The sequence below is a fragment of the Zosterops lateralis genome (genome assembly GCF_965231275.1).
Source record: "Zosterops lateralis genome assembly, chromosome: 8".
Lineage (NCBI taxonomy): Eukaryota > Metazoa > Chordata > Aves > Passeriformes > Zosteropidae > Zosterops > Zosterops lateralis.
In genome coordinates, this window is record NC_139768.1 from 2,399,666 (window position 1) to 2,414,709 (window position 15,044).

A 15,044-nucleotide genomic window follows, 5' to 3' on the forward strand; every position below is an offset into this window, starting at 1 on the left:
AACCTCCTCATGAGAAATCTCATGAGATATCAACAAAAGCCTCCTCATGAGAAATCTCAGCTCCTAAAGCAGTACAGAGGTAAAATCTTAGTGCTGATTGTGCACATGGAGCTATAACTAAATTATAACCTCTGCAGTTAAATCATCTTTGCTGCTGCAATCAGCCCATCTTAGTGCACCTTATGAAAGCTCAGGATTTTTACTGTGTTTTCTACACGCATTTTTTAGTCCCACTCCTTTAAATCCTGCTATGTCAACGTGCTGACAGCATCTTCCTTCAGGGAGGAAATTTTGTCAGCTTTCTTGCCTGCAGTGTCTTTATGCAGACCTGTATTGTTTTTTTCATGCAGAGAGAAAAAAAATAGCATAAAACTATTACTTCACAAGACTACATATCAACGATTAATACTTAAGTGCCTGAAGAGCAAACTGACGTGCAATCTTAAAAGTGGTAGGTAAACTTTTAAAATAGAGTTTGATTTTGGCAGCTGAAGACAATTTCAGCCTCCCCTAGTCCCAGGCTGTAGAATGACTATGCTGACAGCTAAAGCTGGGCAGGAAGTGATTTGAACTTTGCAGGAAAATGAAGCCAGCAATGAGGTCTTTATAAAGTATTTGCTGCCATATATTTTCTAACGTATCATCCATCTGCACCTTCTCCATTTGGAATCCAGACAAAGGCTGCACTTTTTAATCCAAGTCTTGTAGTCTCCAGTAGAAATAATTTTGGAAAGTCTTTCTCCAGTAGAAATAATTTTTAAAAAATGGTTAGTAACTGCTTAAGCTATAAAAATATATCTCCTTTTTCCTGGCAATTAATTCTTTTGGTGTTCATGCTAATCACATTAACTACTTTGGTTTCTATTGGCATTCATGAGGAGGCCATGTGTAGCTCCTTTACTGGTCTTTTGGTAGTTTAACCTGAATAAATGTGCACTTGTTATAATTAGTTTCAGTAGCACTTTATGGCCCTTTCAGAATCTCCCACTTTAATACAGTAATGATGCTTCATATTTTTGTAGCATCTATAACCTATAAAGCTCAAAATGGCTTAGGAACATTACGAGAAGAGGCCTGAAACATACTGAAGTGAAACTTGCTAAGGCCACAAAGCAAACTCTATGGCAAAGGAAAGAACAAAATTGTGGATTTTTGGCTTTTGGACTGTGCAAAAAAAAAGCCCCTCTCTGTACATTACAAAATTAGAATATGTTAATACTGAGCTAGATCATTTTGGCAATTTTTTAAAAATGGTTACAGGGATTGTCTATGCAGTTCTTTGCAGTCAGAACTGAACTCATGTTCAGGGGCAGCTGACAGAAAAACCAGTCTACTTAATTATCTTGTTGATGAGCCAAAGAATCCATCAGGGAAGGTGATAATGCAGGGTTCCAGCTTTTGGATGAAACTGGTTCTTGCATGGCTGGCTAAGAGTGTGGGTGAGCCTCAGGTCAGCCTGCAAATAGGCAGAGAGATAGATAGACTCTGACAAAGGCAGTGAGCAATTTTGGGGAATTATCTTCCAGTCAGCTGGGGTCTTCAGGCTGCCAACATTCAAAAGCATGATCATGAATCAAATTACTTAGCATTAAGCAGGTAAAGATCTAGCTGCAAAGAAATTAGGATTTCATCCTGTGCATGTATCATTGTGAGTGCAGAAATAACACCCTCAAGGTTCAGTCTAAAATGATTCAGAGCCACCAACGTGTATAGTTTCCAGAGGGAGATAAGAATCAGCATTTTGCACTGACTGGACTAAATCAGTCCACAGATGCCTCCATTAAACTTTGTGAAGGTGGAGAACCAGAGGCAGAAATGAGTTTCCCTTACGTGGGATATCATATCACTGACACTGCATCAGACAGTTCTGGGTGGATTAAGAAGCTAAATCACATCAAATACAAAAGCCATCATACTCATAGTGTACACACTGAAAAAGAGGACCTGGAAAGCAGAAGTACCTTGAAGGTTAACACCTTGAAGCTTTCATAGTCAATAGCAGCAGAATTTTCCACTATTATTGTAACCTGAGCCTCATTCAGGACAGTCTGAGGAACCACTCGGAAGATGCCACCAGGTCCAACAAGACGGAGGTTGAATTTAGCATTGGCTCCCTGTGAATAAAAGCAGACATTGCATTGATTGTTTTTAGTGAATGGCACATATCTCACAGCCTAGATTGCTCTGTTTCTTCAAACTATATAAAATGAGAATGAATCTTCCTGCTTAGAGCCCTCTGCTCTCCATCCCCTGGGCAGGAGACCACTAAGAAGCTTAGCTGTATAATCCCTCCAGCCCTAGTCACAAGACAGACACAGCTTTTCTTAAAATAGATTGACAAGCTTGGTTATTCTTTCAGTCATAATGGAAAAACCCTGCAGCAGGCCTGGCTAAGAGAGGAATCTCGTGGCAAGAAGCCTTGGGTTTCGTGCCACACACTGGGAGCTAGACAGAGATGACATCAAGTGCAGATTGTCAGGGAAGTCCTGCCTCTTCTCTTCCTGCTTCCTACCAAGGAAAGACAACTGAGCAGTTCGAGTGAGGACAACACAACCTCACAAACCTAGTCTTGTAGAATGGTTTGGGTTGGAAGGGACATTTGAGGTCACCACATTTCAACCCCCCTGCCACAGGCAGGGACACCTTCTACCAGACCAGGTTGTTCAGAGCCCCATCCAGCCTGGCCTTGAATACTTGCAGTGTCCAGCCTGTGTCCTAATAACTCCCATGCTGTGTGAGCTGTTCCTCATGCATTCTGCATGATGAAGATGCAGAATCACAAAGATGGCAATTTCCAAACAGAGGAGGTACTCCACATTTTGCACTGGTTGGATTAAGCGGACCCAGAGATGCAAATACCAAACCTCAATTGGAAGTTGATGCACTTGTGGGGAGGGAAGAGCTCCACTTGTGCAGAACAAAGTCTGGCACACTTGACAGCTCCGGATGAAGTGAGAAGGCAAATCTCATTACAGAGATAAACCTTCTAGCCAGAGAGAACATGGGAAGCAGCAGTATCTAAAAGGTTATCACCACTGGTGGGCAAGTTGGGAAGAGTGAGCCAGAGCCAGCTGGCCAGGCCAATTCTATTAAACCAAAGTGGAGCATGTAAAAGAAAAGATGAAAGGGAGAATTCTTATATTTCTGCCTTACAGGGAAGATGTGAAAACGAGCTGAGCCTACCTCACCAAACTCTCTGGGTGCACCAATTTCTCAGTGTCATGTTTACACAGTGACAAACAGCCAGATTCACTGTCTGCCTGGTGCCACATTCTCCCTGTAGCATGAATCTTGAGATGATGAATTTCTAATAATAACTTTCAAACAGGACAACTTTACTTTCAGCTGTATCCCTGGAGAGCTTGTTATGAGCAGTTCTTGAGCAGCCTTAGCTCATGTCAGGAGAAAAAGTATTCAGCAGTAGTCCCTTAAGGGAAACAGAATGACCTTGGATCCAAACTCAGTGGTCTGCGTTGTTTGGTGACACAAACACACCTCCCCAGGTACAGAGATGAAAAAGGGCTCTCTTTGGCTGGATTGGTAAAGCCAAACACACAAAGCCAGAGCTGCTGGATTATGGAAAATAGTCTGACAACACAAAGTCAGACAAAGTGTGTGGCACATGGGACTGTACATGACTAGAAGGGTGGCACAGGATAGGGAGAGAACTGACTCTCTAAAAGAGCTGAGTGATTTCTGCCACTGATGTCCACTGAACCCAGATCTGCTCAGAGCAAGCCTTGCTGCTGCAGACAGCCATGGGACAGAGGAATGACTGGAGGAACAGCAGCACTGAGCCCTAAGCCCTGATGAGGTCTGAGAGAGAAATTTCTGTATAATTTCCTTGCATTAAGCATGGCATTTCCATCGAACTGTAGGCCTAAACCAGACCTTAACCACAGCTTCCTCCTCCTCCTCACTTGTATCATCCACTCCCCCAAAAGAAAGTCTCTATTAGCTGTGACAGAGACAGACACATGTTTAATTTTCCTCTCTACAGAATCATCTTGGATGGAAGAGAAAACGTTGTATTCTCTGCCTTAGAAGAAAGGCAACCCACCCCCTTAGGCTGATGCCTTACACTGTACTAGGAAGCTTCTTGAGAAATCTATACAGTGTATTTACCAGTGTTTTCTGCTTATTTTATAGCCTAACTTGCAGCCTGAATATTTTGTCAGCCTAGATATATATATTTTGTCTCTAAAGAGAAGAGATGGGTTTTGTTTCTCCCCTCCTGCAGCACCATCCCCCGTGACAACAGCAGGACAGACGTAGCAGTGCTTTGAAAGCAGTCATTTATCTGCTCACTGCAGAGCAGCAGGAGGGAGGGGGAAGAAGCCAGTGGGTTTGATAAAGTACAATACCATCAAACCAGCACAATACTGAGCACAGTTACAGAAGAGAGCTCTTTCCAATAGTAATACAATTCTCAGATGCATTAAGCTTTTTTCTTGTCACTACCTAACCTGAGGCTAACTCAGATGGATGTCATTCATACAGCATTTAGCTTAGGGGTCCCTATAGCAACCATTGCCATAGCACCTACAGGCATCACAGGTCAGTCAGACAGCAGGCTGAGATGGATGGAGTGTTCTTTCCTTTTCCTTTATCTCTTAAAAGTTAGTTTGGCTTGGGCATAATTTTTAAAACTACCTAAAAATATCACTCCAGTGGAAATGACTTATCAAACCATGCACTGCAGACCCTAAATGTAACAGAAAGGCCAGAAGAAGATGCAGACAGTAATTGCACCTGAAGTTACTAAAGGGCTTGGGATCTCCAAGAAAATCTTCAAAGGGAATATGTTCTCAAACAATACACTGGCAACAACTGAACACAACCACCAGTTAGGGAAGTTCATCAGGATTGTTCAACCTCAGTTGCCACAAGTCCTGGGCTGCAGGTGTAGGACCAAGCTTCCCACTGGCCTAACAGTACCTGACAGACTAACTGAACTCCTGGCTCCAGGCTTTCTGTGGTACTGAACCCTACAACTACTCAGTCTGTCCTAGGCTTTTAGGGAATGCAGGTGAAACAGTTTCTAAAATGACATTTGTCCATCTGACAGCTCTTTCTAGTCTTTGGCAAAATAGGACGGGAAAACTGAAAGTCCACATAGTTTCCATTTACCTGATCTGAATCATTGACTGTAATCTTCAGTCCCCTTAAGATTTCACCCTCTGGGGGATGCTCGTACATGGTCAGTTCAAACCTGTTCTGGGGACCATTTTCTCCATAGAACGTTGGTGGGTGGTTGTTGAGGTCAACCACCCGTATGGTCACCATGGCAAATGTGTGCTCAGAGATGTCACCTTCCTGATTGACTTCTGATGCCTGCAGCAACCAAGAGGAAGAAAAGAATGATGAAGGTGTTTTCTCCTTCTTCAGATTCGTGTTCAGGTATTATTCCACACGTACAAAGCACTCTAACTTGTAGGAAGATGCACAGACTTATATTTCTCTAAAAGCTCAGTCCATTTCACAGTGAAGTTTATGATGATTAGAAGATTATGGTAATAAACCAGTCCCAGTAGAGCCCCAGTTGATTCTCCTTCTAATTTTGTGATCTTAGTAACTCACTCTAGGTGAAAACAGTTCTCTAAAAACAAATAATCCAATAGAGGCAAGGTAATTGCTTGCCTAAAGTGTTGATAGAATAGAAAAGGAAGTCAATGTTTAAATTTGCTGTGGTACCACAGGCAGTTCATTGTCTCATTGCTGCAAGCACTGCAGCCTTGAATACTGTGAGAAAAACTCTACTTATGACATTTAGGTAAATATTTGAAAAAGTACGTAGTTTTTTGAGATTTATTCTCTGATTCACAATTCTGCTGTGATGCTTAGATGAGCTTAATTTAAAGTGGACATAGTTTAGACAGACAGGCAAACATATCTGGTATTTTTCTGAACCATAAGATCAAATCTGTCTGGGTTTCAACAACTGCAAAGTGCAGCCTGATTCACTGGATTGAACCTGAGCCATTTCTTCTGCCAGGACAGGAACTGGCTGGTATTTTTGTCACAACAGCCATATCTAAGATGCCTTTTTGCTCAAAGGGCTCAAAACCAAAGGCACTTTCTCTGAAGACACTAGTCTGGCAACTGAGGTGCCTGTCACTACATACACTGGGTCACAAAACACCCTTTTGGTTCCTCTAGCAGCTTTTGCAGCCTGCACGAGCTCTGGGTCAGCACATACATAACCAGGAGATCAGAAAAGCTTGCAAGGCTTTAACCCATTCTGCATCTGGGGAGTGACTGCAGTGAAGCAGAGCTGAGAGAATAAGAAATGGTGAGTTTAACTCAACCCATGAAGACCCTGTGTTCTCCCAGGTACAGCTCACTGCTTGAACCCAGGAGTTCAGCAAGTGGGGATGCTGTACTCTGGTCCTGGCAGACCTCAAATTCCTCAAAGCTGCCTTTAAGCCAATATTGTCCTCACCACAACAATAATATGCTGTTCCAACATGCTGAAGAGAACTGATACATTCTCCACATTTTAATTCTACATTTTAAAACACTTTTTCTTTAGAAACTGCTCAAAATAACCCAGCCTGTCACACGAGTACTGGCTCATCGAGGTGTTAGCTCGTCAAGGTGTGAGCATGTATTTGTAGGTGGTTGATGAGTCCCTCAGGAGTGGATGTTGACATGACACTGCATCATCTGTCCCAGTCCTATTACTAATCATAGATTTGACTGTTACCTATCTCATAACATGGAGTTTTCGAGACATTAATTCCCAGTTCAGCAATGAAATCTGGAAACACAGAGAACAGGTATCTGCAGCCTGTAAAGGACATTGATTCTCTAGCCTCAGAGATGAAATTAGGATAAAATGATTTCATTTGAAAGAAGTAATTTGAGACACTAAACATCCCAACATCCCAACCAAAGCAATTAGTGCTGCTTTATACTGGTTGGCACTCTGCTCAAATATAGGAGGTAGTTTCTGAAACAGGTAAAGTCAGCTATAAATTGAACAATTTTAGACAATCATGCCCTACTCATGGCATTTTAGACCAATAGTCTTAAAGTGGCCCCAGTACCTACCTTAACTTTTAGTTCATACACTTCTTTCTTGAGCTGATTTGGGCTTTTTATCACAGAAATGGCTCCAGTTGTGTTGCTGATTTCAAATGAACCTTCACTTCCTGCAATGAAATCAAGATGCTCTGCTTACATGCCACACTTTCTTTCTTTAAACAAACATGGGCAAATCAACTATACACTTCACTAAGCACATCTTTTTCCATATGTGTATCCATATCTAGCAGTAGATCTGAAGCCACTCTTCAAAAATGAAGCATTTCTATGATTGGTCACAGTGAGATGAAAACACAAATGAGGGCCAAAAAGGGTTTTTTCCCCTAGTAATGGCTCAGTGGAATTCCTCCCTTATGGGCAACTGTCAGCATTTTCCTCTTCCCATCCTGCTTGGGCTCCCCTCAAGCCTCAGCATCCAGGCATGCAAATTTGGTATTAGTTTTTATTAGGCTGTCTTCTTTATATGCTGGTTTAGACGAAAACGGACATTTGTCATTGTAATTAGCAAATGCTTAATTAAGTCTCTGAGAAACAAGAACATTTCTCTCACTAACATCAGCTAAGCTGAGAAATCTGACAATCTGCCTCAAAGAAACACAGTCACTTCCCTCAGACAGCATCTCTGGAGAAGCCTCTTCTGGACCTAAACATTGAGTTGTCAAAATAAGCTTTCAGCCTGTTGCAAGGCTGTCCTGAACAAAAAGGGGATTTTGGAGTCTCTGGGCTAAAGCCCAAAGTTTCTGAACTGAGGCAGAGTCTGACAGAGGCAGGACAGGGCTGCAGGCTGACATTGCTGCTGCTGCCCAACTTCCACTGATCTGGAGAGAATAGCAGCTCCAGGCAGCAGTTTATTGAGATTTGTGCTGTATTTGTGCTGAAGCAAGTGCCAGCTTGCAGAGGCAGCAGTGTCTCATCAGGATGTCAGGAATTATCTCACATCACAGCCAAGGACAGGCTGGTGCCCAGGAAAGGCAGCCCTGATGTACCTCCTGTGGAGGATTGGCCACATCCTGTGCTTTGTGGCATTGAAAGGAAAAGAGAGGAAATCCCTTGAAATGTAGGAAATCAAGCCTTCAGAAATAAAGGATGATGACCTCAAAGCCCAGTCATTTTTCTTTGTCTCAAACTCATTTCCAATGCTGATTTTTAATCCATCCAATAGTATCCTCTTTTGCTAATACCTACAATAACTGCAACTTCATTAAAGCACTCTGGACACAACATTGAACAGATATTGACTCACAATACCCAATTATTAAGACACATTGGCTTGCAAAATATATTCTGACTGAGAAGAAGCTGAAGTCAATAGTGGTTTGAAACCACCATAGTTCATGTTATTGTGTAGTTATCCTGGGGAAATTGGTAACCTGGAGTACATGTAGCAGTATGTGTGTTCCTCCATACAGCATGTTCAGAAGATTGGAGCATTTCCTATTATTATCCCACACTCCTGGGATAAGAAATACTTATTAAGAACAAACAATTCCCTGTTTGCTGTTAGTGTTTTCTTGTCCTTTGACATCCCAGCCTGGAGTTATTGGAATAATGGCTTGTCAAAAATAATGCCAGTGTCTGAGGTGCAGGGGCAGAAACTTGTTGCAATATTTTGTTCTGTTTTTCAACTTTCTGTGCACTAAAAGCATATTCCCTTCCCCTCTTTTCCATTTCACACAAACAAAATCTTTTGTTAATGGGCATACAAAAAGCCTGCTCCCCATTAAGTCATATTTTGTTCTACTTATCTGTCATCCCCTTCCATCTTCCTTTCCCACTCTTTCCTTAATACTTCTCTTTTTTTTTTATCCCAGAGAATTCTTTTGGTCCTTTCTCTATTTTCTTTGGAAATCCAGTATCTTTCCTCATTAAACTTATTTCCCTTTGATATTTTCTCTGGTCCTTCTACCTTCACTTGTTCTCCATACCTAGTTTCTCCCTTGCTTGGCACATTTTCATCCCACTTACTTGTTCTTGCTCCTCATTTTATACCTTTCTTTTTACCTTTTCTCATTTTCTGTCTATTGTCTTCTGCAACTCTTTTTACTCTAGTGTTTCTACATTTCTTTTACCTATTTATTCCCTCACATTAAGAAAGAACCTCATCCCATACCAACACAAAAACTCAGCTGTGAGTATCTCTCTGTTCTGGCTGTTTAGATCACCTAACAAAACAAAGCACTTACTCCATAACTCTTCAACCACATCTCAGATTTCCTTAGGAAGTTTTGGGATCTTTCACACCTGTGACTTGGGGTGCCCAGTTGCTGCAGAAGCTTCATTTTGGAAGGGAGAGAGTATAAAATCTCAAACCCCCAAAGCATGGAGTTTAGTTGCTCTAAGCTGTTGTCTTCACCACCTAATGAATCATCAATCCAGCTAAGTTTCACATCCCTGCTATTAAAAGACGTGTGACAGACACTCTCAGAATAGCTGATGGAAAGCATTAATCTTCTGATAACATCTGCTTTCTTCCACTTCAGTGTACAGCCCGAGTCTCTTCACTGGTAAATATAATTTCTTCCAAGAAATCAGAGGTTTGACTGTTTAGCCACTTTCATCACTGTATTAATAAAAAATATCCCTCCAAATGCCATGCCTGGGTCTCTCAGTGAATTCTCTCACCTCCCAGATTAAGTGATAGAGATGCTCAGAAGAGTGAATGCATCTCCCTTTACACTTTCTGAAATGACAAGCAGGCTCCTGATGCCTAACAAATCAGCAACATTAACGGCTCCAAGTGCAGTTCTGTGAAGAAACTAAAACTCACTGAACTGAACCTTGGCTGTTCTCTGCTAGACAGGGCCCTGAAGTTGTTTGAGGTACCTGACATTATTTCCTGAGATTTTGTCTCAGGTTTGTTAAACCTTAGCATATTCTGTTCTAATTTAATGCCAGGTGTAGTTTTGAGTGCCCTTCAAATTTCAATCAAGAGAAGCCTACTCACCATTCACGATGCAGTAATGAATACTGTTGGGCTTTCCTCTGTCTCCATCAAGAGCAACAACAGTGAGGACCTCAGAGCCCTGGGGAGAAATGGGAAATCACACTCTTTTTGTGCAGAGATCAGAGCATTGAAATTGCAACTGTACATTAATAACCTGAACTCCTGTAAGTCTTTCTGCAGTGAAGTGCTGGGGGCAGAGTGGGTGCTTGTGCTTGTGCCATATGGGGAACACAAAAAGGGCCAGTGCCTGCTGCTCTGGGAGTGAAATGGCTCATGGCCATGGGTCCCTCAGCCCTGGGGGCTGCCTGGTGGCAGGAATGGTTGGATCTTGTGGCCAAGGACACCTGCCTGGAGCCACAGATGAAGACAGAGGGTTTGGAGCAATCTGAATCCCAAAATTTAGTTTGGGCACTACCAAGATTCCCTGTGGCTGTTTCTGTGTAGGCTCCTGTGCCCCATGTGCTGAGACACAGGCAGCTGCCAAGGTGTCATTTGGTCACTTTGGTGCCTCCTAATTAAGTTCACACAGCCAGTCAAAGCAGAGATCACAGAACAACTTGGCCCACAGAACATCTAGGGCATAAAATTGTGACAAAAATGATGGTGATTTAACTGCCCTTAAAACTTCACTGTCTGTCCTTCTGCACAAGTAACATGGCTGTGGGCCATACATACAGAATTTGTGTGCTGGGGACCATTTGCTCATGTCACTGCTCCTATCAGCTCTGAGGGATGAGTGTCACATCAAAATGCTCACCCAAGTGGCAATGAGCTGTGCAATTCAGACCTCTGAACTGAAGTGTTACTGTTTGAGGCTGCAGAACTGGGGAGCATTGAAGTAACTGTCAGTGAATTACAAATGGCAACAAGGAACATTTTCGTGACAACCCTTGAGTGAATTTTTCAAACAAGAGCAAGGCTCTGTTAGAGCAACTGGAAATGCAGAACTGTATTTATTATCATTTATGCTGGAAGCAGCAATAAAATCTGCCTACTGGGCAAAATGCAGTGCAGTCCCTTTGAAGGTGACAGAGTACTTGGAAATCCTGACAACTCCACCAAGGAGAAAAGAAGCAAGTTTACAAAATGAACACCAAATGCACAAACACCACTAAAATCAGCTATTGCCTCTTTCTCTGTGGAGTTCATTCTAATGGCAAAACCCACACCAAGAAGGACTGATTCCTTCTTCCATCATTATATCAGAATGGTGTAAGTTATAAGCTCAAGCTGGATGTAATTAACATTTATTGATTCTCATTTCCATAGTAAACACTAACTCCTGTGTGCACCTGATAGTTGTTTCAAGATCTATGTGTAACTGTGCAGAATAAATCAATAGACATAATATCATTCATTCTAAACACCTGCAAAGTACATGAGCATTACTTCTGTGCCCTGCTGAAATGTAACAGCTTCTGCAGTGAACTGCAGTATATAGTCATGCATGGACTGCAGGGTACATTTCTGGACTGAAAGGTAAGACACAATCTTTCCTGAAACTAAAGGGAAGGTCAGATAAACAAAGTGCAATCACAGCTAAACTGATCAATAGTTAATGTTGGGTAATTTCATGGGTAGATACCATTTCTTGTCCTATATATGAAGAAAAGTTTAATTAATCTTAAGTATCAGGGCAAAAGCTGATCCATACACAATCATGTCACTGCTTAGATATAGAGAAAACTCATTAGTTTACAGCTTCAAGAATATGTGGCTGAAAATGACTAGTTCTCCTAATTATATCTCTGTTTGACTGATAATCTGGTTGACTTTAGGTCTAGGAATCCTGGCCCAATCTGCCTAACCAGCCATCACTGAGCAGAAAGCTTCTTGCATTTTGGAGATGTCAGGGTTGCTTCTCCCCAGGTGATGTCATGGTACAACACAGAGAGTGTGGAGTACTTGGGCGTAAATTCTGTCTGCACCTTGTACAACCAACTGTTGGTAGCAGACTGATCTGAGCTAGAAAAATTAAAACACTGTGAGACTACAGAGCAAACAGACTTTTTTTTAAGGCTTTTAAGCATGATGTGTTCAGGTGAGGTGACTGGCAGCCTGCTTAGACCTTCAGTCCAAGTGCCTCTGGAGGTCTGAGCTACAGAAGAGCTCTTAGTCACTGTCTGGGATAGACCAATGTAAATGGGCAGAATCCTTCCTGACTTGAATGAAAACAACAGGAAGCCTTGCATGGCAAATTTGCAGTAGACATAAGTACAAACAAGTAGGAGATTTGGTCAGCTCATTTCACCCAGGAGACAAATCAGATTTTAGATCCTATTTCCAGTAAAGCCTATGCTGGAAACCTTAGGGCCATCTTGGCTGAGATGGGAATGGCTGCATTGATGAAATCCAGAACTTACTGCAAGTGTGTCCTCATAGACATATCCATAGTAGGGAGTCCCAATGAACATAGGAGGAGTGTCCTGAACGTCCTCCACATTGATGGTAACTGTTGTTGTGGCTGAAAACACTTTGTTGTCTCCTCTGAGCTTCCCACCTCCATCCTAGAAAAGAAGTCACTGTCAGATGCCTCTGCTGAAGCATGCCTGCAAATCAGCTTAGGCTTTGCATGGACCTCGTGAGCCTTCAGGAGCACAGTTCCAGGAATTCTTTCCCTCTCTGAACACACCAATTAATCTGTGCTGCCCTCTTCCCTTCTCTTTTCCATTTGTCCTGCTCTCTCTCTGATTAGGAAGACAGCTTGCAGTGCCTCATAAGTAATTTCTTATATTAAAAGTGATTGAACCAATATATGCAGTCATAAATGATCTTTAGAGAGGAGAAAGAGAATTCAAGGCTTTTTTTCAGGAAAAAAAGAACACTAGAAACTCATAAAGCAAAAAGTTGGTGACCAAGGTCTACAACTTCTCATCCCACATGGAGTCCTGTCATGAACACAAGACAGTGCAGAGTAGCAAGGTAGTGCAACTCTAGAGGGAAATAAACAGTGTACATGCTCCAAGTCTCCTAGGAACTCCTATGTGATAAAGTGCAAGCACAGAAGGAGCTGTGCAGCCAAAACCTGTGAGACAGCCACGCTGTATAAACAGTCTCTGGGGACTTGGCTACAACCAGCTCTCCAGGACTGATACAGCAGAGCCAATTAGGAAGACAACTCACTATTTCAGAAGCTTTTAACACCCTCAGTCTCAGAGCACCAGCTGTAGGTCAGTAGTCATGCTGGTGTGTAAGAGTGCGAATTGTTCAACATGTCTGCAGTACCAATTCTAAAAATTCCATTTTTTTTAAAGATGCATTGTTGTTTTTTTCTCCCTTATTGCCTCAAAGGCAGAATTTAAGCCAAATTTTGTTACTTCTCCTCAAATGAACCTTGGCTAAAAAAATACATGAAAAGGTCCATATATTTTCCAAAAAATATGAGCAACTCAAAACTCTCATAAGTTACAGCAAAATTGCCCTCTTTCCACCCATGTGAGTCTGTCTGTGTGACAGGTCCCCACAGGACTGTGAGAGAATTCAGAATATATAAACTTTTAATGCCTGTTATGAATTCTCAGCCAAGTCACAGGCACAGTACTGCTGGGAAAGACAGTGGCAAGAAGAGATGTGCAGCAATATTTGCAGGATTTAAATAAGCTCCTGCCATCAGGCAGCAGAGAAATCAAAAAAAGAGAAACATCCACAGATATTTCCAGAGGAGAATTCTTTCATTGGTGCTGTGCTGGGTTTAACTGTGCCCTGTGTCTTACTGTGGGTAATGACTATGGCCTGTCTGCCTGTCTGGTTTGTCCTTGTAGTGGTGGTAGGGCTGTGCCCTGAGCTCACAGGCTGATGCTTCTTGAAGCCATGGCTGGATACACCAACCCTTCACTTCTGGGTGAGTCTCATGACATGAACAAAATGTGGGAAACCCCCTCCCAAATCCTCCAGCTGTTGTTCAGCATCAAACACCTGCTGCCTTTACTCCCTCACCTTTCCATTCTGCCCCCCCACGCCTCCAGATGTTACATCAGGAGTAACTCTGCTGCCTTCATGTTCCAGCAGCACTTGTGTTCAAACTAATTGGTCCCACTCAAACACAACAGCCCAGATCCTCTGGTCTCATATAAAAGCCTTTTTACCTTGGCCACGACGACAACAAAATGTGTCCTTGATTTCTCATAGTCCAGGGTGACCCCGGGTTTGATGCGCAGGACGCCACTGTGACGGTCTATGGTGAACTTGTTAGCATGGATGTTCTAGAATAAAGGAGAAAGAAAAAGGAGAAGAAAAAGAAAAAGAAAAAGAAAAAGAAGAAGGAGAAGAGAAGAGAAGAGAAGAGAAGAGAAGAGAAGAGAAGAGAAGAGAAGAGAAGATGAGGGGAGGAAAGGAAAGGAAAGGAAAGGAAAGGAAAGGAAAGGAAAGGAAAGGAAAGGAAAGGAAAGGAAAGGAAAGGAAAGGAAAGGGAAAAGGAAAGGGAAAGAGAAAAGGAAAGGGAAAGGGAAAAGGAAAAGGAAAAGGAAAAGGAAAAGGAACAGCCAGAGATTACACATATGGAAATAGGTCTGCAATAGGGATTCATCTTTTATTTCATCTGCTAAGGGAGAAGACGAGAATAATGATTTGGCTTGGGTGAATAATGTATTTGATGAATTTCACCTCTGTGTGTTTATGAACAATTCATGAACCAACCACAGGTCTCTCATTATTCAGAATAAATCAGTTACTTGTAATGTAGCTGTATTTAATCTTTTAGTGTTTCATTGTGAAAACTTAAACTTTGGTTAACTCAGTTAATTGCATGGAAAGAGGGAGACTTAACAGAAAAAAAGATGAAGGGAAAAGGAAGAAAAAAAGAAATGGTGTTACCCCTTACTGTTTCAAAGTTCTACTGGTTTAAAACAAAAAAAAAAAAAAAGCAGGAAGGTGTCACGTATTGTCAAACACAGTGGTGGTCTGGTGATTTTTGTGATGTACAAATAAAATCTAAAGGACACCTGATTTTAACATAAGGCCTAAAAAATGCCTTCCTCCATTCTTCTGAACTGGAGATACCTGTAGAAACAACTCTGTTCCTGACACAATGGCCACTGACAGATAATCTTTCAGA

At 42.0% G+C, this 15,044-nt stretch overlaps 1 protein-coding gene across 1 annotated transcript in view; it reads right to left on the bottom strand.

Moving 5' to 3' along the window:
- Positions 1-15,044, bottom strand: part of CDHR1 (cadherin related family member 1) — a gene marked incomplete at both ends in the record, with an annotated part of 40,998 nt that overhangs the window by 13,904 nt on the left and 12,050 nt on the right. Inside the window, 6 exons of the mRNA XM_083866934.1 lie at positions 1,962-2,114; positions 5,131-5,334; positions 7,054-7,154; positions 9,992-10,070; positions 12,355-12,498; positions 14,077-14,193. Of these exons, the coding sequence (XP_083723060.1) occupies positions 1,962-2,114; positions 5,131-5,334; positions 7,054-7,154; positions 9,992-10,070; positions 12,355-12,498; positions 14,077-14,193 (798 nt within the window). The remainder of the gene's footprint in view (positions 1-1,961; positions 2,115-5,130; positions 5,335-7,053; positions 7,155-9,991; positions 10,071-12,354; positions 12,499-14,076; positions 14,194-15,044) is intronic.